Genomic DNA, 24,814 nt, shown 5'->3' with positions numbered 1-24,814 from the left:
CTTACCATTAAAAAGCAAAATCCAGCACACTAAATCTCCTTTTGCAAGAAAAGTTTTTATGTGATATTAAAGATGAGAATATGCAGAATCTAACACTATGTGAAGAATATTTATAAACTTTGAGGATCTCGTATGATCAACAATTGAATTTGCATCAAAATATCTTCAGCATTAATTGTGATATTTTAATTCTTCAAATTCTGCACTAAGCATCATTTAGTTTTTTTGATTGGCTGGAAATTTTAATGAATATTCATGTTCTTTGACCTGGTTGCATAATTTTCCAAACAAACCACACATTATGCACGATTTGCTGAACTATTAGTTTTGTGCAGGAATTGTAAATTACCTGTTATTTATGTATGGATCTGCATTAAAGAGTAAATCTAACAAAATAACAGTAACAAGTATTACATATTTAGAAAGATAATTGTATTATCTTTTATTTCATACTACTTTATTGCAATCTTTCATAAGAAAAAGTTATTAACATATGGAAAAAGTTCAGTGACCATGTAAAACTGGCAATACCATTCAATACATGCTGTGCACTTGAGTTGCTACTTGAGGCAACAACTTTTACAGGTTTTGATTTCATTAGGGGTCTTACTTAGTCTATCAGGAAGAGAGATATATTTTGAAGTGTGGAGTAAATATTTAACTATGGTAATTTCCTTCTTCCCCTCATTTTTGTTCTTCTCTCCCCATATTTTATGACAAGGTGAGAAATTGCTGCGTATGATAAAATCCTAGGAGCAACTCTGATGCTCCCAACTATGTTTCCTTTATCTAAAACCTGCAGCCATATGTCAATCCTGATATTAACGCCATTTTACAGAAGTGATTTTCCTAAAACCAGACCTATTATCATGGAGATTTGTGTGGATGTTGAGACAAGTCATAAATGAGTCTTGCACATTTTTCACTTAATTTTGAAAGAGTTGAAATTATTTAAATTGGCCAAAACTTTTTTGTTGTTTGCCCTTGGAGTCAGTTACCTTTGCAGTTCATTAATGGAGAGATTGACCAGTCTTCAGATTATGATTATGTATGTGTGTATCTGTCTATGCAATTGCCGATACTGTTGTTTTCAAAAGCATTGCACCTATCATATAAAGACATGTAGATTTAGTAATGATGATGTTTCTAAACTGTTTAATGCAAAGTTAAACTTATTTCAGAAATAACCTTTCATCCCAGTATCTTCAGAGCTGTAAGTAATCTGATACAGTTTCTGGGTTTTTTTAAGCTTCATGAATAAAGTCTTAAAAAATAATTGTCATTTGTTAAGGGCACTTCAGTGCATACATCATCTTTGTTCAGAGATGGAATGTCAGTCTTTTTCTTGGTTTTTCACAGTCCAAATTCATTAAATGGTCTCTAGATTTAGTTTTGTTATTTTCGTCAACAACCTTTTGGTACTGTCTTTTGTATCAATCTTATCATTTTGTTGCTCTTTTTCTCCAATTTTTAAAAAATCAATTTCAAGCATTTATCACACACACCGGGAAGGTATGTCACGTGAAAGCTGTGTGCTGTTAGTCTATATCTAAGGCAAAACTGCTTTACCAACAGCAAATCCAGAACTAAGAGAAAATAGTTAAGCATTTGTAAATAATTATGTGTACAAATGTGGCATTTAAATTTGTATAAAATAATGACAGATGATTTTTGGGTTAACAAATAGTGTTCTGTTTCCAATTCATGGAGATTTTTCATCAATCTTGTGAAAGTCAATGGGATAAAAAAAACTCGCACATACAAAAGTTAGTTATATTTTTCATATATGCATAGTTTTAGTAAAAGAAATGAGAAAAATGTAAGGAAAATAACTAAAAACAATTGAGCATATCCCAAAATCATGAACTAAACATGCTTTGTTAGTCATACCCCAAATCAGCTGCAGTAGTGTAACCCCAGCAGCTAGGCAGAGCAGTGAGCAATTGTAGCAGTAGTAACGAGTTAATAGAACTGAATTCCAGAATGACTCTTTATTATGATAAACGAGATGGCCACTATCGCTTAACTGGCTTGATGCAGCTCTTCCATTTTCATGATATTTGTGCTTGTTGCCTGTCTTCATCTACGTTATTGTGTTCATTATGTATTGGCTGTTCAGTTTGTATGTGTTTCTTCATCTCCTTGTTTTGGAAACGAGAACAATTAGACTTTTTCTCAGCTGTCTTGCTCCACTGCTACAACTTCCATTTGAACAAACCGCCATCACGTGATACTCGCCATTCAACCCGTTTATGCTATGATGGACCCTCATTAATTGCTTTAAATGATCGCTCCTTGGCTCTCCACGCTACATTGTGCTCTAGACTAAACAAACTGGGACTACATTCATCATTACCTAAATGTAAACAGAAGCGAAAAAAGAAACGTTTCAAAGCTGGCCGGTGTAGAACAGGAAGAAGAATCCCAGTTACCTCCTTTATTTCGGCTCAACAATTTAAAAAAAGTTCAACTGTTAATTTAGATAACCTAATTCAAATCCCTATTAATTCATCAACCTTTGTGTCAACTATCCAAGAAATACCTCTACGCATTGCATTATTCAATGCCCAGTCAGTAGGACCAACGGAAAAACGCACAGAAATAGTTAATTTTATCAACGACCAAAATGTTGAAATATTTTTCCTGACAGAAACATGGCTAAAAACATCAGGCAATGAGCCCAAGTGTGCGGATCTAACACCCACTGGTTACTCCATCAAGCCATTCCCCCATAACTCTCCCGGAGGTGAAATTGCTGTCATCACAAAAAACTGCATGATCAAACGTCTTAACCACACCACAACATTCAATTTTGACCGCACATCGTTTGAACTAGTCCAAACCACACTCACACTGGAGCAAAGGTCAGTCCATTTTTTCTGCCTATACCGCCCTCCTCCTAGTAGAAAAAACAAGCTGGCTGAATCTCTCTTTTGGAGCAGTTTCCGAACCTCCTGGAGTATGGAAATTCGATAGATGGCAACCTGATTATTCTTGGAGATTTCAACTTTCACTTTGACTGTCCCGGAAACCCAAACAGATCAAAACTCATAGATTCCATTAATGTTTTCAACCTCAAACAGTCAGTTAACCAACCCACCCATAAACATGGTCACATTTTAGACTGGATTCTTTATAGACCTGATAACATTCTATGGTCCTCCCTGGTATCCTATGAACTTGCATCTGATCACCTCTGCATTATATGCCATCTTGACGTATCAGTCCCTAACCCTCCACCTTTATCTGCTACTAAGAGAAACCTCCGTATGATAGATAGAACCAAACTAATGCATGACATCCAAGCAAACCTAACAACTTGCTTACCCCCTACAGCAGAACAACTCGATAACTGCTTGCGTTCATTGCTCGACAAACATGCCCCAGCTACCAAGTGCAGAGTATCAATTCAAAAGTGTTCTCCATGGTATAGCAGTGTTAGGGACCAGCTTTGCACTGCTAAAAGAGACCGCCGTAAAGCTGAAAGGCTTTGGCTTTCCACCAGACTCACTATTCATAAGCAAATCTATGAAGCCGCTAAGAAGAATGTCACAAATATAGTCCATGCAGCGAAATCAGCCCACTACACTACTAAGATCATGGAAAGTTCCAGCTGCAAAGAGCTCTTCGAGATTACTATTAAGCTAATGTCAAGGAACAAATCTACACCACTTCCATTTACCTTCTCTCCAGTTGACCTTCCGGACATGTTTGCAAATTTCTTCTGTGACAAAGTACAAACCATTAGAGATAAGCTTGACACCACAGTTTCATTTGACTCGTCATCACCATACAGTTGGAATACAGAATTTGAGCGGCAACCATTAGCAGCATTTGAACCTGTCTCGATGGATTTCTTATGTACAATCCTGATGAAGAGTGCACCAAAGTCATGTGAACTTGATCCAATTCCAACATCACTGCTGCTTGAGTGCTTAGATCCAGTATTACCTTCACTAACTGATGTTGTTAATACCTCTCTCTCATCAGGGGAATTCCCATCATTTTTCAAAACTGCCATTGTAAAGCCTCTGCTAAAGAAACCAACACGAGACTATAACGATTCAAAGAGCTACCGCCCAGTTTCTAACCTCCCATTCATATAAAAAATCTTAGAAAAGGTTGTTCTATCCCAGCTTGTATCTCATCTGAATTCAAAACAGTCTTTGTAGCAATGTACAATCTGCATATCACCCTTGCCACAGTACTGAAGCTATTCTTCTAAAAGTAGTTAATGACATTCTCTCTGCGTTGGATAGCGGAAAGATTACAGTCCTCACCCTCCTTGATTTGTCTGCAGCATTTGACACAATAGACCATGATATATTACTTGACCATCTCCAGCATGTATTTGGCATTCATGAAACAGCCTTACTGTGGTTCAAGTCCTACTTGGTCAACAGGACACAAATTGTGTCTGCAAATGGAATACACTCCAGCCCAGTTGATCTATGTTGTGATGTTCCACAGGGGTCTGTTGTTGTACTTGTTCTCTTCATTCTGTACACTCAGCCACTCTCAAGTGTCATAGATATCATCCAGTGTCTCACCAATTGTACGCTGATGACACCCAAATATACAAATCTAGCCACCCAACTGAAGTTGATGCTACCATCCAAGGTGTAGAGAGGTGCATTTCTGATGTGAAATCATGGATGACATGTAACAAGCTGCAAATGAATGATGATAAAACTGATGCCATTCTGATTACAACACAAAGACTTTCTCATTCACATCCTTTACCTCAAACAATAAATATCAGCAGCACCAATATTAAATTCATACGATCAGTACAAAACCTAGGTGTCACTCTGGACAGTACTCTCACATTGCACCAGCATGTCATGAACATATGCAAGGCTGCATATCTTGAGCTGAGACGCATCAGCTCAATTCACAAATATCTTTCAACTGATGCCATTAAAACACTTGTGTGTTCATTAGTACTTTCAAGACCGGACTATTATAACTCAATTCTGTCTGGTTCATCTCAATATCTGCTCCAGAAACTTCAAAAAGTTCAAACACAGCTGCTTGGATCATACTTAGGGTACCATGACCTCCCCACTGCTCTGTACCCTATACTGGCTATCCATTCGATCCAGAATCAAACACAAAATTTGTTCTCTGTGCTATGTTTCACTGATGGACTCTAGTCCAACATACCTATGCGACCTCACCCATGTGTACACACTAGCAAGATACTTACGCTCCTCTTCTGATAATTGTAAACTCATTATTCCCACTATGAAAACAAAGTCATATGGACAGCGTTCTTTTGCATACCAGCACCCAGCAATGTGGAATGAATTGCCCACTGAACTTAGACACAAAGACACAGTGGTCACATTCAGGAGTGCTCTCAAAACTCACTTATTTCGACTGCAACAACAAACTTAAAGACTTAATAACGTTTCCTACCTTAAATATTCTCAGTATGGTTTTTTTATGTTTTCTAATTTCATGGTGTTTGTGTTTGTAATCATATCGTTATATGTTTTTTATCTTATTGGTGTTGTCTAATGTTGTAAAGCGCTTAGAGCTTCTAAAGATTTGGTGCTATACAAAGTCCACATTATTATTATTATTATTATTCTATACTGCATTTGCATTTTTCAGTGGTCTAAAGCGCTCTCCGTTACGGATCACTGCCATCTCACCTCTGTCTGCGTAGGTTCGAGTCTCGGATTCGGCTAATGTGGGTATGTGAGAAAGCTTGCCAGTAGCTTCTCGTGGGTCGGTGGTTCTTTCTGGGGTTTTCCCGGGTTCTTCCTCCACCATTAATACTGGCCGCCATGTATAGCCTATCGTGTGCTGAAAAATGGCGTTAAACCCTACTACAACAACAACATTTTTCAGTTATTGATCTTTGTACAACCTAATTGGGTATTGCAAAGGAAACATTTAGTCCCATTTTCTTAATCATGTACTGAGTAATCCTTGATATTTTTCAACATTTGTGAAAATCTTAAAATGCAAGAATTGGCTATGGTAGTTGACAATATTTCTATGTACACCTCTCCCTCGATAACTCGCGCACATCGGGGTCCACAAACACAGACTGCACTATAAGCGAGGCGTGAGTTACTGAGGGACCTCCAAAAATTGAAAAAAATCGTTTTGACATCGATAAAACCGTAGTGGGGGGGAGCGTTGTTAGGGAACTGGGCTGTTTAATGACTGAATCCTCATTTTACAATCACGTTGATAATAATGCACTTTTCCTAATGAAGTTGTTCATTATTCTGTTTAAATAACATTCTTTTCTTCAAAATATCCAACATATGAAAGATCATTCCAACTGGTTTGAACAACCATCACGTGTACGTGAAAAATCTGTATATTACGTCACTGCTTTTTGTTTTCTTGATGAGTCTGGTGCCCATAGTGGTTTTTAATAGTATCTTGCCAAATTGGTAGTCCATAATTTGGGAACTAGACTAACTGCAGATACACCACCAAATAAGATTCCTTTTTTTCAAAAACACGCGACATTTTTTTTGTGACACGTCTACATATAAACTCATTTTGTTATTGTTTAATTAGTACAATATTAATGTCATGATTTCAGTGGAAGTAATAGTGAAATTTCTTATCATTGCTGAGGATATCTTTTAATGCCAGTTCAAGAATCTCTGAAACTCGCTTGCCCACAATGGTCCGTATCTGTGAAATCAAGTTCTATATTTTATGATATATTCATTTCGCTTGGCTGCCTTGTTATCTTTGATCACAGTTATGAAAGAGTCGGTTACTTTAAGGTAGACTGTGTTACATACACAATGATGTTTATTACAGTGTTTGACTGATGAAATGAAGTGAGTTTACCCGACATACGACCGAGGCCGCTAGATTTTAAGTTTGTCTGATTTTTGTACCTTTTAACTTTTCTTTTATTCCACCTCCTTTTTTATTATTCAAAAGACATAATTAACGTGATAATACAAAGGAGGCCAGCTTTTAATTCAGTGCAACAATACAACAGATACTTCCGCAAGTCAGTTATCAAAACACGGATGGCACTTAGTTAGGTTCTCAGAGAAATGCTAGCGGACATTGTTGTTACGGTAGATTGACGCATTTTACGTTTAATTACAAGAGGATACATTGCATTTATGATGATTACACTTAAAAGGAACTAAAAGATGGAACTAGAACACAAATTTCAGTTGATAAAAAAATTATTTAATTTGTATTTATTTATCAAAGTACTGACTCCGCTTGGCGTAAGTGACATTTTCATTTATTAAAATTTCCTTATATATCGTTAATTGCGGTGTACTAGGAATGTCGATTGGAAAGAAAATGTAAAAAAATTTATGAGCTATTTTTAAATTTGATAATTGATAGTGTTTATTAAAATTTCCAGGTCCTATCTACCGTTTTCAACAATAAAACGAGAGATACATCAAAGTTTCCGTTACCAATTTTGATCGCGATTTTCTTCAGGTTCAACAAATAGGGATAAATTTTTGGGGCATTTTCGGGTTTAAAAAATGGGATCCACGCCTGACACCGCATTATAAGCAGGTTCTCGAGTTATCAGGGCGTGAGTTATCGGGGAGTGGTGTATCTAGTAGAGACCAGGTGCTTTTTGTTTGCTTTTCTCTTTGTCTTTTTAATCTTGCTTAATTATTTTTCAGCTTGTGCTGATGGATCTTATGGAGACAATTGTACTGGTAACTGTGGACGCTGTGAGAACAATGCTGTGTGTAGCAGAATAAATGGATCTTGTCCAGATTCACGTTGTGCACCTGGCTATCTTACAGCACTTTGTAATACAAGTAATGGAAACAAGATTGGAAGAGTATAAACAGGGTCCATCATTCAGTCTATCCATCTGTCCATTTTTAAATAAAGTGGTTTCTGCATGGCAGCTAAAGTTTGTTGTTTCCATTGAGGTTAAATAAGGAGAAAAACCTTCATATGTAAATTTTTCATTCATGTTGTGGGCTAATGTTTTATTTAAAATCTGCAAATATTTGGCTCACTCTCTGGGGGCTACTCACAGCTTAGAATCTAAATGGACACTACAAGACTATATGGATTCCCGATCTGTGCAAGCCTGATCCCAACATTTTAATGTATTGTCAACTCGTCCCAGGTCGAATTGAAGCGGTGCCAACATTGAAGTGTATTCTGGACTGATCCCAGCTTAAGTAGACTATGCTAGGCTAGTCCCAGCATTTGAATGTATTCTGGGCTGATCCCCAATTAAGTAGGCTATGTGCTAGACTGATTCCAGGATAAGTATGTATTCTGGACTGATCCCATCTTAAGTAAATCTTTGCATGGCTGATTCCAGCATTAAAAAATTATTTGATTTTTTTTCCTATTTAAAAGTTATCAAGAACTATTAAATAGGTATGGCTTTTATGTTTTAGTGTAGCATGTGAGTATCTGATGGAGAAAATACACCCTATTCCATGGCAGCCCCATGTGAAAGTATTGAAATGAAAGCAATGACAACTTGAGGGCACCCAGCCATAGAGGCACTGATGGGCAGTGTTGGTGGGGGGGGGGGGGGGCGGCAGGACAAATCTATAAGATGCAGTTGAATGCTGTGAGACTCCAAACTCATTGTCTGTACCTTTGAAAGCCAGAGAGCAAACTGATCACAATGTACTCTACATGATCATGTGATAGACCATCTACTTTGGTTGGCTCATTGAATTAGCTGCCAAATGCTAACCAATAGGAAGGGTTCTGCTTATGCATGCCACATTTGATCCTCTCACAAACCCAGCTTAGACTGCAAGTTAATAGGCTAATAGTTTCTTGCACGAGTCTTTGTCTGCCTCCCAATTTTAGGGCACATGTACATCACTCTTATACAAGTGTTAGCTTATTACTAGACAATTATAATTCTACATGACATCAGCCTGCCACACTACCAGTATCTCTGTTAATGGTCATTATCATGAATAAGCCCCTTATAAAACTGGCATTATGTACCTAAATAAGTCAAGATCATGAAGTTGTGCATAAATGAAAGTTATGTAATTTTCATTTTATGCACAACATAATACAGATTTGTACAATAAACGGTTTTATACATTATTTTAAGAAAATAAATGTTGCATGAGTATTTGCATTCTCTCTCTCTCTCAGTTCAACAAGTCTCTATTCACTATTACCAATGTTCAGTACAAGTCAAAATAGATAAATACAACAATATCAGTACTTAAATAAAATATTTGGTTCTCTCTGTGGGGACTACTCATGGGCTAGAATCTAAATGGACACTGTAAGATGATGACGATTCCCAATCTGTGCTAGGCTGATCTTATCCTGACAGCGTATTCTGGACTGATCCCAGCTCAGTGAGAAATTTATGCTAGGCTGATCCAGCATTGAAGTGTGTTCTGGGCTGATCCCAGCTGAAGTAAAACTGTGCTAGGCTGAACCCAGCATTTGAGTGTATTCTAGGCTGAGCCCAGATGAAGTGGGCTATGTGCTAGGCATAATAGTGTATTCTCTGCTGACATCATCTTAATCTATGCTAGGCTGAATGAATGGTGGTACTGACATAGAGTTTTCATTATTTACATCTTAGAATATTTAATTGGCTCTGAATGGAAATGGTGCAGTTCAAACTACCTGCATATCCCCTCTTCTGTGAAGAGGTTTGTAAACAGGACCGAATTGACCTTTAGCGAAGACAGGGGTTGTTGCATATTTCTACTTCAATCAGCTTATGAACACTGACATGTTAATAAAATGTTTATCCGACATTGTGCTTAATTGCTTTACCATGAACAAGTTAACCGTTATGAAGGCATCTGCTCATTGATTTTAAGGTCAGAGGTAAAAAAGGATTTTGGGTGCACAAGTTTGTAGCTAAGATAATACAATCAAATGAAAAACCCATTTTATTAATATATCAGATTAATACCTTGAATTTTGCCTCATAGTTATATAAGATTCTGTCCTTTATTTGGTGTCAAGAATAAGAATAAAGATGCACTTTAAACTGAAGATATGTAATACTTTATGATCCTCATGCATTGAAAATCATTTACGTAATTGACGTTCTAAGAGGATAGGGCTGTTAACTGTTGCTGAGAAAGATCACTTTATTGTTATCTGATACACACTGCCTGTCATTTAAATAATGTGTTGTGATTGATAAATTTTTCTTTTTTACAGCTTGTCCCACTGGATATTATGGAAGTTTATGCCTTCTGAAATGTGGACGATGTCAGTACAGCAATCCATGTAACCATGAAACTGGTTTTTGTCCTGGTTCTTGTGCAGCTGGATTTATGGGAACATGGTGTAAGGATGGTATGAACATTTAAAAAGTCATAAATAGCATGCTAATCTTTACAGGCTGAATTTACTGAAGTGTTAAATTTGTGGGAATGCATTTTGGCAAATAAATTTAAAAAGAAATATTAAATTCCTTGAGCTTTTTAAAAATGTATTGTTATGAGAGAAAAGGTCATGAAACTGGATGGAATAATTCCTACATGATACGATCTGGATGGAAATGTTCTGTTTTTAGTTTTCCACCTCATGTGATACTGGGGGTGTCAAAAGATGCAATACTAAATAAATGCAGTTACAGACACAATTTTGAATATTTCTTTAATGAAACTTTGCATATGATCTAGGGGCACAGATTAAGTGGATGGGATAAATTAAGTCAGTTGGATTGAGTTTTTTTTAAATAAACATAGCAAAGTTTGCATGAAATATATAAATTTGCTCTGTCCATCTGTCATATTTTATTTTCCAGAGCATAACTTTATAACTTTAATAGATATCTCTGTGAAATTTGATGAATATATTTAAGTACAGTAATATATTAAAGGCTCCTTTCCTGGTTCTAGTCTGCAGTTCAGACTGAAAATTCCCATCAATTAGTTACTGGAGGTCTTTAGCAAAGACACAGTCCCGGACTAATGAATGCCTTGGTTAGTTCCCATTATTTGAATACATTCTTCTTTTGCTTTGATTTGGTTAGGGCTGTTCCATTAAAACATACATTTGACCCATGGATGGCACTTTTGAAAACATATTTGCCATTGTAGTTTCGTTTCAAGATTGCTTAAGTCCCTAGTTGTTTATTCAATAAAATCACTTGTATTAGGTTTAAATAACTGGCTTTGGAGGTCAGTCTAAGCATAATAAAAAACTTCCACTTTAGATATCCCATCATCAAATTGATATTTTATAGTATGTGCGATGTATTTCACTGAAGAGTACTATTGCCAGTAAAGGGTAACTTGGATTAGACAATACAGTTATAAAACGTCATTGGTCAGCTATAAATAGGTTGGGGAAAGCCTACCTTGTGATGCTGCATTTGTACTTTTACTAAACATAAACAAAATTAAAATATGTCTTTATTTTTTTACCCATAAGGAAAATTAGCTGATTTTTTAATAAATCTTGCTACAAAATGAAAGAAATTTGTTTGCGCCCACATTAATTTTTGTCTTATGAGACTTGGGTTGCATAATTCAGATCTGATACAATGAGTTTTGTTAAAAGAACCAAATATAGGTGGATTGTGACAGTAATGGTGGTGAGACATGTTTTCAACTGGAGGAAGTCAGTATTTGGTTGAGAAAGCACAGCCTAGAGAAAGAACTGATACCATGGAGGTAAGTTCTGTTGTTTTTTTTTCAGCCAGGTAATCAGAAAGTGGTAAACTACCAGTGATATTCTGTTTATTCAATTATTACGAAAACTGTTGTAATAGACACTTGTTTGTCTCAGTCAGAAACCATTAAAACAACACGTACATGTCTTCATCCAGTTCTCAAGACGATAGACACAGAATCGGTGAGGCTACTGATTATGCATTAGTTTCCTTGTGTTAATTGGTTGAAGGAGTAAGGATTGTTTACCAGTTTTCTTGTTTTTGTCTTCTTCTTTTGTTTTGCTGAAAGAAACTAATGCATTTGTGCAAAGGAGATTTAAATCCAACATGTAATCATTCCACGTCCAGTTCCAATAGATAATTCCAATGTTTTGGAAAATAGCTTGACAAAATTTGACCATTTAATGGTTATCAGAGGAAAAATCTGATTGATGATGCTTTTAATTTGAAATGGAATCAGTGGAGAGAATAATAACACTGGCATTACCATTGTATGAAGTATCATATGTGACACTTTAATTGAATGAGTTGGATTCAGTTTCATTAATTTTGTTTAATTACTGTGACAGTTGAAAGGAAATATTGGAACTATCTTAATAGGCGGCAATATCTGGAAAGGAAGTTCAAGTTATAGAACAAAAATAAGAAAATTATCTTGAAACCAATGAGTTGGTGTCATAAGAGATCATTGTTCACCCAATCTTCCAGCTCTTATTGTCATAGGTGGTGGTCATTACCATGCAAGTATTTAGTAACAACTTGGTCAGTTGTGGCTTGTAAACAAGTAATGATTTATAAATCTTTATGCTTCGTATCCTGCCATCTCACAGTTTCCTCATAATTTAAGCACAATGATACCATTGTAGCAGGTTGCATTATAAATTGTTGACTTTATGTTTAGGTTTTGTCTATGTGTATGTTAGGTTGTTAAACTTTCGGACAGTACACCAATTTTTTGGTATGTTCATCTCCAAAATATACATAGCATGTAACATAATTGCTGCTTTACATTCCAATCCTATTTCTTTTTCTCACTTTAATAATTTACTTAATGAATGCAGTACGGGTCTTTTTTGTTCACACATATATTTTTCAGCATGAATCTTATATTGGCTTTGGATTATACTTTGTTTTGTTACGGACTGTCCATTTTGCATATAAACACTAAGCGAGGTAAGTTTAAGTTTGAATATTTGTGCGTGGGGGTGGGGATAAGACCAAGTAATACATGCACATCTAATGACAAAAACTTTATTAAAGCTACAATAAGACCTATTTGCTATAGCCAACAACAAACAACCTACACTATTTTTACACTTTCCAATTTGTTTGTAACCCCTTACCAATTTTAAAAATGAAAAACATCAAGGAAAGAAGTTATAAATAGGTGCAGTACATCATTTATCATTTTCAATTGGCCAATGAGAGAGCAGTCAACCATTCAGCATAATGCACTTACATATCAAGCAGTTGTGATCATGGCCATACAAGTCATGCAAATGGGGATAGATGTGTCCTCCCTTGTAGATTTTATGGTACATATGTAACTGATAAGTAAACTGTAAGCATCTAGATTAGTCCCTGTGTCATTTTCTGGTTTCCAGAACGGGTGATGCATGGCAGTCAAAACTGTGTCATCTGTATCCAATATTTGCAATGTACAGTTTTAATATTTCTAAAAATAATGAACGAAGAAAAATTTAACTCAAGAATTTATGGAATTCGTGAGATTATCAAACGCAGTGAATGATCGCATCTGTTGCTTGAAAACACCGACTTGCCCATGCAAATATGGAGACTGTATTACTAAAGAAACTCTCTTTTTATTCTAAATGCAAACAAATTGACAGTGTTTGAAGGCGGGGTACCTATCAAAAGTTTACATATGCACTGGGGAAGAGGTAGAAATGACTACATTTTGCATATGTGCTAAATGGACAGCCCCTTATCCTCACCTGGAATAATAACTCTTATTATGCCAGAAATGATGATGAGACAGAATAGTTTAGTCTTTTGGAGGTTTATTTAATGGAAAGGTTGGAACGGCTACATGAAATTTTAATTATTTTTACAAAATTATTTTATAATTTATTTTAGATGTTACTGTCAGAAACCGAGAGGAATTTTTTGTGCCATTTTTAATGATAGAAATTTGATAATGGGTAATCCCTTTCAGTATTTATTAACACATTAACCCCTGGTGACGAGTTTAAGTGGCAGGAGGTAGTAGCCTATTGCTGACCTCTGTAGCATCTAGGTCATGTATGATACACTAAAGTGGGTGGTATTATAGAAAGGTAGACAGATGTAGCTCTACAATGATACCAAATAATCTGGAATTTCTAGTTGCACTACAAAATACAGAGGAAAGAACCTCATTTTTGGACCCAATTTTTTTTTCTACCCAAAATTCGCCCATGGTCTGAATCCGATATTGTGTCCGGATTTTAGACTTTTTGGTCTCAGATCTAAGGCAAACCAGTATGAACTGCAAACAGACAGATGAACATTTGCAAAAAGTAGGATAAGATGGGCATTTGGAATAAAGAGTGGTCTCGATACGAAAATATTGGGTCTGTTAAGCAAAAAAAAAAAAAAAAGAATTCCAACTTTTACCCTTCTGCTCATGTGTGAGCCAAATAGAGAAAATTAGCTCAGTTATACTATTTTTATAACCTTGTTTGCTGAAGCCAGGTAAATAAGGGCAGTCATTCACATAACAAAGGCACAATAATAACACCTTATTTATAACATGAATGTTGCTGATTCAGTGCTATTAAAAGCATAAATAGAAATGTTTTGATTTTATACTTTGGATCAAATAATTTATCAATTTACCTGTATGGTGACTGAGGGCTGTGTCATTAAAACACATGGGGCTGGGGGAAGACAGTTTTGAAATTGGGTAGCCACCCTTAGATGTGATTAAGGCCTTTAAGGACCCACTCACAGAATTTATTGAACAATAAAATCACCCACCAATTGAATTTTTTTTGGTATATATATATACATACATACACATACATACAAGTAACAGTAAAGATATTTTATAAATGATTAAATGAAATTGGGGATTGTTTTATAACATTACAAATGAGAGATTTCCAGATTATATTATAAAATATAAAAAAATCTTCAATATATTCTGGTATGATTACTCAGAGATTTTTAAAAAAATAATTGTAATTGTAATTTAATTTTCAAACATTTTTTAAAATACAGCCTCATGTAGAAAAGAACCTAAAAGCTATCTGCTTAAAGTGACAGCATACATACAGTCGACTCCACTTAACTGCACATCGGTTAACTGCACACTCCGGATAACTGCACGTAGTCATGCCGGTCCAGTTTTTCCCCAATGCTTTTCAATGGGAACAAACTTCGGATAACTGCACTTCGCTTAAATGCATACTCCGGATAATTGCACGATAAATTTTCTGCCCGTGGCACATTATTCAATACAATTTTACTCCGGTTAACTGCACAATGTATAGTCAGGGTCAGTTATTGCCAGTCCACTGCTGTAGCGCTTCAAATAAGCCGACAATTAAGCCGGTAAATGCGACTTTGTAAATGATTGACATGTAAAGGACGCCATAGGTGGTAGATATGGTAGATACATGTATATCCCCGCCAACCAGGGAGCAATAGCGTGGGAACAATCATAGTACAGCATGGGAAACATTGCCTTAAACTGCGATTTGAACTAGGGGGTAATCATTGGAAGTTCAACCTTGAATTTATGAGCGGTTTTTTTTACAGTCTAAAATGGCTAGTCGCAAGTGTAAATCCCTGACGTTAGCTCAAAGGTTTGAGGTCATAAAATGCGTTGAGAACAACAGAAGTCAGGCCTCTGTTGCACTTGAGTTCAGTGTTAGTCACAGTGTGATTTCGCGAATCCTCAAGAACATGGAGAAGATCATTGAAGACTGGCAAAATAACAGCAATCCTTCTCAGAAGCGCAAACAAAGTGGCAAGTTCGAAGATGTTGAAGAAGCGCTGTTACAATGGTTCGCTCAAGCTCGCAGTCGACAGATTCCGATAAGTGGATCACTGTTGCTTGAAAAAGCTAATCAATTGGCAAATGGTTCGGGTTTGCATGATTTCAAACCAACAAATGGATGGTTGGAAAGATGGAAAATGCGCAACGGAATTCAATTTAAACGACAATACGGCGAAAAACAGGATGCAGATGACTTTGGAGCTGAACGATGGGTAATTTATGTTCTACCCGAAATCCTTAAAGACTACCAACCAAAAGACATCTTCAATGCCGATGAAACTGGGTTGTACTGTCGGGGGTTACCTGATGCGACTTTGTTTTTCAAAGGAGCAGAAGCACCCGGATGTAAGATTGCCAAAGATCGTTTGACAATTTTCTTTGCATGCAATATGGATGGTAGCAAAAAATTGGATGCCTTGGCGATTGGCAAAAGCAAATCCCCTCGATGTTTTAAGAATTTGAAACAGCTGCCAGTACAGTACAAGGCAAACAAAAACGCCTGGATGACGACATAAATTTGGAAGAGATGGTTGAAGCGCGTTGACAATCAAATGCATTTGCAAAAGAGAAGCATCATTATGCTGTGCGACAATTGTGCAGCTCATGGCGACAGCATCAAACTGTCAAATGTTAAGATTGTTTTCCTTCCTTTTAACACAACTTCACTTATTCAACCAATGGATCAAGGAATTGTTGCGAATTTCAAGCCCTTCTATAGATCGCTTGTCATTCGAAAACTGCTGTCAGACATTGATGGATCATCTCCCGAAGAAAAAGCGTCCAACCAGACAAGGAAGCTGACAGTTTTAGATGCACTTCATATGATTAGAAATGCCTGGAGCAATGTAACACAGCCAACCGTAGCAAACTGCTATAGGAAGGCCAGTTTTTCGGTGCCTTCTGATGACGAGTCACTTGATGATCCCACCTATATCGGCGAAACCCCATTCGAAACACCACACGGCATGAATGTAGAAGAATTCGAACAATATGTTGCAATAGATGACGGTCTTCAGATGGAAGGTGAAATCGATGACTCAACCATCGTTGCAGCTCTTAACCGATTCGGCCCCGATCCCGTCTGTAGGCGTGATGAGGCTGTACCCTACTTCAAAGCCCTGCAGCATCAAGGCCATTTAAGATAGACCAACGTGGATGGTATTAAAAAATAGCAGACAGATATAGCTCTAAAATGATATCAAATAATCTGGAAGTTCTAGCTGCACTACAAAATACAGTTAGAAAAAGCTCATTTTTTGGACCTGTTTTTTTTTCACCCAAAATTCGCTCGAGATCGGAATGCGATTTTGTGTCCGGATTTTAGACCTTTTGGCCTCAGATCTAAGGCATACCGGTCTTAACTGCACACAGACAGGTGAACCTTTGCAAAAACTAGGATAAGGTGGGCATTTGGAATAAATTGCGGTCTCCATACGAAAATGATGGGTCTATTAAGCAAAAAAAAAAAAAAAAAAAAAAGAACTCCAACTTTTACCCTTCTGCTCATGCGCAAGCAAAATAACCAATGGAAATTGATGTTTCTAATACAACTAGGCATTATTCTCATGGATAATCCATTGAAAACCGCTGTATTACGATGTATTCAGAAATAGCACCCCAAATCTCGTTCCTACGCACATTTCAGGCAAAAACGACAAAAACCTCTGGGGCCGAATGAGTTAAAGAGACAAAATAAGAAGAAAATGACGAAAGAAGTGATGACGACGACGCAGTAGATGACCAGGTTTCATCTAAAGTCGCTATACAGTCACTCCAGAATTTACGCTAGAATCATGGAACAGAGAGAATGTGAGCTGTTTGAACTGTGTTACAAAATGGAGTCGGCAATTCACCAACTTAGTAGTAAAACTTGTGTGCAGACATCAATTGCTGATTTCTTTCGGAAATAGTAAATTTCGTTGTTTTTGATTCAACAATATGATGATAGTGCTGTTCATTGTAGACTCTTGTTTCATTTAAGTAAACATTGAAAGAGTGGATTCTAATCATCTTTTTACGTTATTCTTCACCTATATTCGTGCCATGCTGATTTAAAGCTGTACTGTACCGTACTTCGGTTAACTGCACACTCCGGTTAACTGCACATTCTCGTGACGGGTCCGAGGCTGTGCAGTTAACCGGAGTCGACTGTATACATGTTCCAGCTGGTGAATTTTAAAAATCACTTTTGTGTGGGAACATTTCTGTGCATTAACTTCTGGACATGAAAATTTGTCATTTATTTCTTTGGATGGATCAAAACTGTTGATAGTCATATTTTTTCAAAATTAACCTGAGACTTGTTTTCATATTTTTGAATTACATGCAAAAGTTCATAAAGAAAGTTAGGTGTGTCAATCTGAGCTGTTCTCAGTTGTTCTTACAAAACAGTTTTTCTTTCATGCTATAATTGCACTGAATTAGCAGCCTAGGATTTCTAAATTAATGATCATAAATAACGTCATGATCATGCTATTGACATGGGAACTGCTGTTGTTTACCTGGCTTCAACATGTCAGGTGATAGAAATAGTATAATTGTGCTTATTTTCTCTAATGGAACACACAAACTCAAAACCAATTAAACCTGGTAACAAATGAAAATTATAGCAAAGCATTTAGAATATGTTGCAAAGAAATGGTGCTAATTATATATATAATAATTAGGAATTGGCCATGAAAATTGAACTTGAACATTTTAACAAAGAAAATGGTTTTAGCCAAGATTTTAATAAGGTCTTTACAGCTTGCATATCTCAAAAGAAGTTACTTTGTCAAATTATCCTGTGCTGTGTGGACCCTTATTCCAGAAAATGATGAAAAACCTGATATGTTTGTATATGTAACTGTAATTAAAGTTTATAAATTGCACTTGTGTTACTTTGGTAAACATTGTATTCAAGATTATAGTTTTAAATCTAATGTGCATTTCTGTAGGACTGTCTCTTGCAGACCAGCTCAAGTTGAGCCATCTTGTTTATGTTAGTCATGGGTCTATTGCCATGTTACAGGTAGCCAAAGTGTTTCAATATAAAATACAAACCTAAATCTGGCTGTCAGACCAAGTTAACAGTTGGCATGTTAAATGGAAATTTCTTTGCAACATTAGGCTTTGTTAAGTATGTGCATTTCTGGCTGAAGAGTCAAATCTGGCACATTTGAGTGATAATTGGTGCTTATAAAAGTTGTTAGGGCTGTGTAAAGAGTATTTAACATGTCTAGGTGTATAGTGCAAAACCATGACATACAATGTTTAAATTCTACTTTATTATTGTCTTTTTCAGCCAGTGCTCTGTAATGGTTGCTAGTGTTGTAGCCAGTTTTTTCCTCAGTAACCTTGTAGCATAGTCACCAATTGGTCCACCACAATGTTGCTTGATATAACAATACTGACACTTTATTGGATTTCTGTCTGAAAAAAGCAATAAAATTGCATCTAGGCTATGATAGAAGGAGCAGCTATATTTTGAAACTTTAAAAAATACTCTGTCAAAGGGAAGCACACTCTACTGGCCAATAAATATTTACAGGAATCTAAGATAAAACCATTTCTTCATTTTTCACTGCTGAGTGCAGAAAGTATTTAGTTATTTAGTGACTGAGCACCAGGTCATTGTAATGAAGTGCCTTGCCCATGTTGGCATTGATGGGGGTGGGGGATAAAGTACTTTTAAGCTCAATAGTGTGTGTGTGTGTGTACATTGTCAAGAGTATTATGCAGATACCCAAATATTCCATTGCCTGGATGACATCTGTATATTTTGGGATCACAGGAATACCAGAAATCATGACAAGAGAAAGATTTGAAAAAATAGCAAAGTATTATCCAGAGCCAACATGAGATTGATGCAGAAACTAACACACGTGAATGAAAAGATGACCACTAGTGCATTCTTCATAAAAATTGTTCAAGTAAATAAAAAATATGCATGTAGTGTGAAGCAGTAATTATGTTAAATGCTATGTATATTTTGCAGGTAATAAACATACCCAAAAATTTGGTGTATTGTCCAAATGTTTAGCAACTTGACATACACATAGACAAAATCTAACACAAAGTCGACAATATTTAATTCAGCCTGCTACTAAGGTATCACTGTGCTTAAATTTTGTGGAGAAAATGAGATCGCTGGTTACTAAGTAAAAGTTGTAATAATCATCTGCTTGTATACAAGTTTCAACTGACCACATTGTTAAGAAATACTTGCATGGTTATGACCACCACCACCAATGAAAATAATAACTGTTACCTATTAAGAATCTGAAACATCAGTGGAAAAAAACCAACGCATTTTGACTTAGATTACCCAAAGTTACATTTAATTAGGTATGGATATTATCATTTCTATGCAGAAATAACTGGAAGATTGGGTGAACAATGATCCATTACTCACCAACTTGTTGGTTTCAAGATCATTTTCTAATATTTGTTATATAGCTTTAACTTCTTTTCCATATTTTGCCATTTATTACAATAGTTCCGAGATTTCTTTTAAACTGTCACAGTAATTAAACAAAATGCAACTGAATCCATGAAACTAGTGCATTTAAAGTGCCACACAAGATACTTCATGCAACAGTAATGCCAATGTTATTATGCTCTGCACTTCTTCCATTCCATGTTTAAAGTGTCATCAATCAGAATTTTCCTCTGATAATCATTAAATAGTTATATTTTCTGAAGCTGTATTCCAAAACATTGGAATTATCTATTGGAACTGGGCTTGGATTGATTACATGTTTGAGTTTAAATCTCCAACGGAGACTCCGTTACACAAAAGCATTAATTCCAGTCCCTTCAGTCAATTAACGGAAGGTAACTTGCACAAAATCTGTCCCTCAGTAAAATTATGTGTGTGTTAGTCATCTCGAGTTAATTGGATGAAGGTAAGTATGTGTTGTTTTAATGGCTTTTGACTGACAGAAACGAGTGTCTATGACAACAACGTTCATAATGATTGAATACAAGGAATTTTACTAGTCCTTCAACACTTTTTGATTAGCTTGCTGAAAAAAATAACAGAACTTACCTCTAAGGCTGTCAATTATTTCTCTAGGCTTTGCTTTCTCAACCAAATACTGACTTCTTTCCTGATCGAAACATGTTTCACCACCATTACTGTCGCAATACAGCTACATTTGGCTCTTTTCACAGCACATAGTTTATCGGATCTAAATGATGCAAGCAAAGTCTCACAAGAGGCGTTGTTTATATACAAGACTGCACAATCAGTAGTTGTAATTTTAGTTGCCAAATTTTTTGAGTTGTGAATTTTCTTTCTTTTTTTTCTCAGTCAATGTATTATTGATTTATTTGACTGGATGCATCAATATACAGTAGTTGAATCATATGGAATTTTGTTGTTGGTTGGATTGAGCAGCATTTTTAACACAATATTGGGTATGTCACGCTTAAAAGAAATAGTAGGTAAGTGCCTTTTCCAAGGACATATGGAAGCATCTGACCTGGTCTAGCCTAGCTGGGTTGGTATCAAACCTGCTATGCTTGGATTACAAATCTGTGATACAATGGCTGTCATTGATTAATCTCACACTTGGTAATTCCATAGAATACTGGTCAAACATGCAGCATGGCATACCCATGGGCTACTTGAAATAAGATTTGTTTTATGGGGGGAAATGTAAGATGAGAAAGCCAACATCATGCAGTACTAATATAAAATGTTGTTGAACCACATTTTATTCTTATGGACCCATAAGGTTAAAAATATCCAAAAATTCACTGAATTCATGGTTTCCAGAAAATATGTTGTATAGTCATTGTTTAATCTTTGCTGGAAGTTTTCTGGCATATCATTTGTGGGAAAAATAACAACTTTCAAATCCAGATATTTACAGGACATGGAATTGTGAGTTTAACCCCACTGAGATTTTCCATGTCATTTACAGGACTAATTTTAATGGTGAGTTTTTGTAATGTATTCTTAGTTATCTGGTCTGATTTTGAAACAGAGTACAGTTAAAGATTTTCTTTGATATTTTAGAATGTTTGCCTGGGACATGGGGAAGCGACTGCAGATTCACATGTGGTCAATGTCTGCTAGGAGCAGCTTGTTCCAAAACGGATGGAACATGTCCAAATCAACTATGTAACCCAGGTTATCGTAACTCTTACTGTTCAGCAGGTATGTTAATAGCATTAGAGATTTTGTAGAAACCTGTTCAGATGATCATCTCATTTGATTTGACTATACTGAAGTTGTTCTTTTAAATTTTGTTATTATTATGCTGCCACATTTGTTTTGACATAATCTTAATATGGATTTGTTCATGCATTCATCCATACAGCCAGAGACCAGCATGTTTTTTATGTTTCTAATTTCATCATGTTTATTTTTTTAATAATATCATTATATGTTTTTTTTATGTTATAGGTGTTGTCTAATGTTGTGAAGCACTTAGAGCTTCTCAAGATTTGGTGCTATACAAAGTCCTCATTATTATTGCTATTATTATTATATTATTATTATTATATTAACAGGATTGCACAAAAAGCACTCAACATAAGCTTGAAAATGTGCATGCCTAATTTTTATTGGATCATCTGGATATTACAAATCTTTTTTTTTTAAAAACCCAATAAATTACATATTTGTTTGCTTTATGTATCATGGATGGAACCTTGTTAGCATGATAGAACAGAAACTACTTTACACATAAAATGAAATTTCTTAAACATATTTTTTTAATTTTATATATTTTGCAAACCATTTGGGACTTGAACTGTTTTGATGAGAATGTGAACACTAAAGGGGCTGTTCATTTAGTATATATACACAGAGGAGAGAGGGGTTTCAAGTTTACATATGTGTGCCATTGGTGTTGGGGGAGGATGAGAAAGAGCAAGTAATGTGTACACACCTAATAACACAAATTGTATTATAGCTGCTATGAGTAAAATCTATGTACCTTAGCCAACAACAAACAACCTATAGAATTCCCATACCTTCCAGTTTGTTCCTCCTACTTGATTTAAAAAATGATATGCATCAAGGAAATAAACAGGTGCAGCTTGTCATTTTTAACTGGCCAACGAGAATGCAATTCATTCAGAGCATTGCACTTGCATACTAAGTGGGTGCCTATCGTGGCCATGTCATGTGGTAGTTTGGGAAGTGATCTGCATTCCTTGTATTTATGATAGTAATTCAAACTTGGGATAAGCAAAGTCAAGTGCTTGAGCTAATCTTTGGTGGCAAATTTATTTCACTTTGCGAAATGTACCGTATTTCATGTTATTTTTTGTACCCTTTAATTTTTCAAAAACCATCAAGCCATAAAATAATAATTAATTCTATCATATTTTTTCATACACAAAATTTAATATTTTTTTGGTCATCCTATTATTTTTTGTACATAAAACGATCTAGTGTGAAGATTTACTTTTGCCAAAGTGATAAAAAATGTATGGCCCTTTAAATTTTACAGCTAAGAATAAGAGATAAAAATCATTGTTTTAGTTGCATGTTTAGTTATCTATTAATTTTATTTCATTTTCTTAAAATTGAAGACAGATTCCCATTTCAAACGGATTAAAAAATATACCAAAGTTCAATTTAGGTACATCAAATGACCAGGATATTGTTTTGCTAAGCAAGTTATGAGTAGTGACTAACTTTGGGCATGTCCTTAACTGAGGCATCAAATAGTGAAACGAGAGATTCACGCAATATAACAATCGTTGTTCATAATCATGCATGTAGGTCATTGATAATTTCTTTCTTTTATTATTGTATTTCACTACATATTTTTGTTTTTATTTGCATCATGTTTCAAATGGCGTTAGAAAAAAATGCTGATGTATCACTTAGATACGCAAAACGACCAATTTATTCTTTGCCGAGTATATATTGGTATAATAGCGTATGAGAAATATAAATATTTGTTTCCTTAATGAAACACAAAACCGAATTATCTGTTATCTTCGAATAAATGTGTAACTGAGGCATCTAATAATGAAAAAGAAGAAAAAAACTAAAGACATTCACCAATTATAAGTGGGTAGAAAGCCCTTTGCTCAGCTTATTCGGAAAGGGCAACTGTTTTGTGAACTGAAAATCTATTCACATTCATTTTATTGCCCTTCTTCGTCTTTTGTATTGGCGAGAAAATATAATGATTGATGTATTTATTCTGTTGTTGTCATTACAATATATACTGCTATACAAGTTCAGAAGCCATTTGAGTTTATTTATCCAGTAAAAATAATATCTCAGTACAGGAAGACGCGAAGACTGCAGACCATTGGGCAATTAATCTTATTGTCTCAATATAGTAATGCAGTGAAAACTATCAAACCCAGTTAGTTTTAATTATAAATGCAAAAGTCATTGACTCCGTGAGTTTCCATATATATGTATAGTTAATATCTTCAAAGATCTTGGTCTGTTCGTGCTTGGGCATATCTTCATTATTAAGTTTCTTCAAACCCCTTCCAAAGGGAGAGACTTTTATCCCACCACCACCTAAATGCACTGAACTACCAAGCAAAATGCAGCAAATTGGACCTGGATGGCCCAGAAGAGACAACGGTGAAGTCCATCACCTGTCTGTTACTTCAGTTACCGAGATCACCAATGTAAAAGATGATGCTGAACTGCACAAATCAAATATTGATGCAGCAGATAATGCCATCATACCAAAAGATACTATTTAAAAGTGCCCATTGTTTCTGAAAAATTTCCTGAGCTGGACTACAGCAATGATATGAGGGATATAAGTCAGTTTCCTGGTACTGCAAAGTCACCAGTAAGAGGAAAGTATAAGAAATGGGACATTAACGATAAAATAAGAATTGTTGATGAGGCAAAACTATGTGGAATTAGGCCCATAGCTGCAAAGTACCACCTTACACCAAGTACTTTATCAAGCTGGATAAAAATGAATTTTTCGAAAAATATTCAAAGGACAAAGAAAGGATCTACCCCAGGTGCCATCCAACCCTTGACGTATTCGCATGAGAAGGAGCAGGAAATTTTATCCTGGTTACTCTGTTTGGGGGACCATCACATGCCTGTAACAATTGAGATCTTACGAAAATATGCTACTGCAGTTATTTAGGAGGGAAATCTAAAGTTTCAAGGCTGAAGAGTATGGGTTGATGGATTTTTCAAGTGAAATGGACTTGCACTGAGGTGTAGAACTTCAGTATCTCAAAAAGTACCTCGAGACCTAGAGGAA

The 24,814-nt window shown here is 35.7% G+C and overlaps 2 protein-coding genes across 2 annotated transcripts in view; both read left to right on the top strand.

Moving 5' to 3' along the window:
• Positions 1-13,767, top strand: part of LOC149803003 (uncharacterized) — a 33,830-nt gene extending 20,063 nt beyond the window's left edge. Inside the window, exons 4-6 of the mRNA XM_089953866.1 lie at positions 7,644-7,784; positions 10,150-10,287; positions 13,709-13,767. Coding sequence (XP_089809992.1) covers positions 7,644-7,784; positions 10,150-10,287; positions 13,709-13,767 — 338 coding nt within the window. The remainder of the gene's footprint in view (positions 1-7,643; positions 7,785-10,149; positions 10,288-13,708) is intronic.
• A 2,524-nt stretch (positions 13,768-16,291) lies between these two features.
• LOC149803002 (uncharacterized) overlaps positions 16,292-24,814 on the top strand; it is a 75,140-nt gene continuing 66,617 nt past the window's right edge. The window contains exons 1-2 of the mRNA XM_089953864.1: positions 16,292-16,637; positions 21,619-21,759. Of these exons, the coding sequence (XP_089809990.1) occupies positions 16,292-16,637; positions 21,619-21,759 (487 nt within the window). The remainder of the gene's footprint in view (positions 16,638-21,618; positions 21,760-24,814) is intronic.

The sequence above is a fragment of the Sinohyriopsis cumingii genome, chromosome 3 (genome assembly GCF_028554795.1).
Source record: "Sinohyriopsis cumingii isolate HCF-2022 chromosome 3, ASM2855479v2, whole genome shotgun sequence".
NCBI classification, from domain to species: Eukaryota; Metazoa; Mollusca; class Bivalvia; order Unionida; family Unionidae; genus Sinohyriopsis; species Sinohyriopsis cumingii.
The sequence above is the reverse complement of the archived record's forward strand: the minus strand, read 5'-3'. Positions and strand labels throughout refer to the sequence as shown.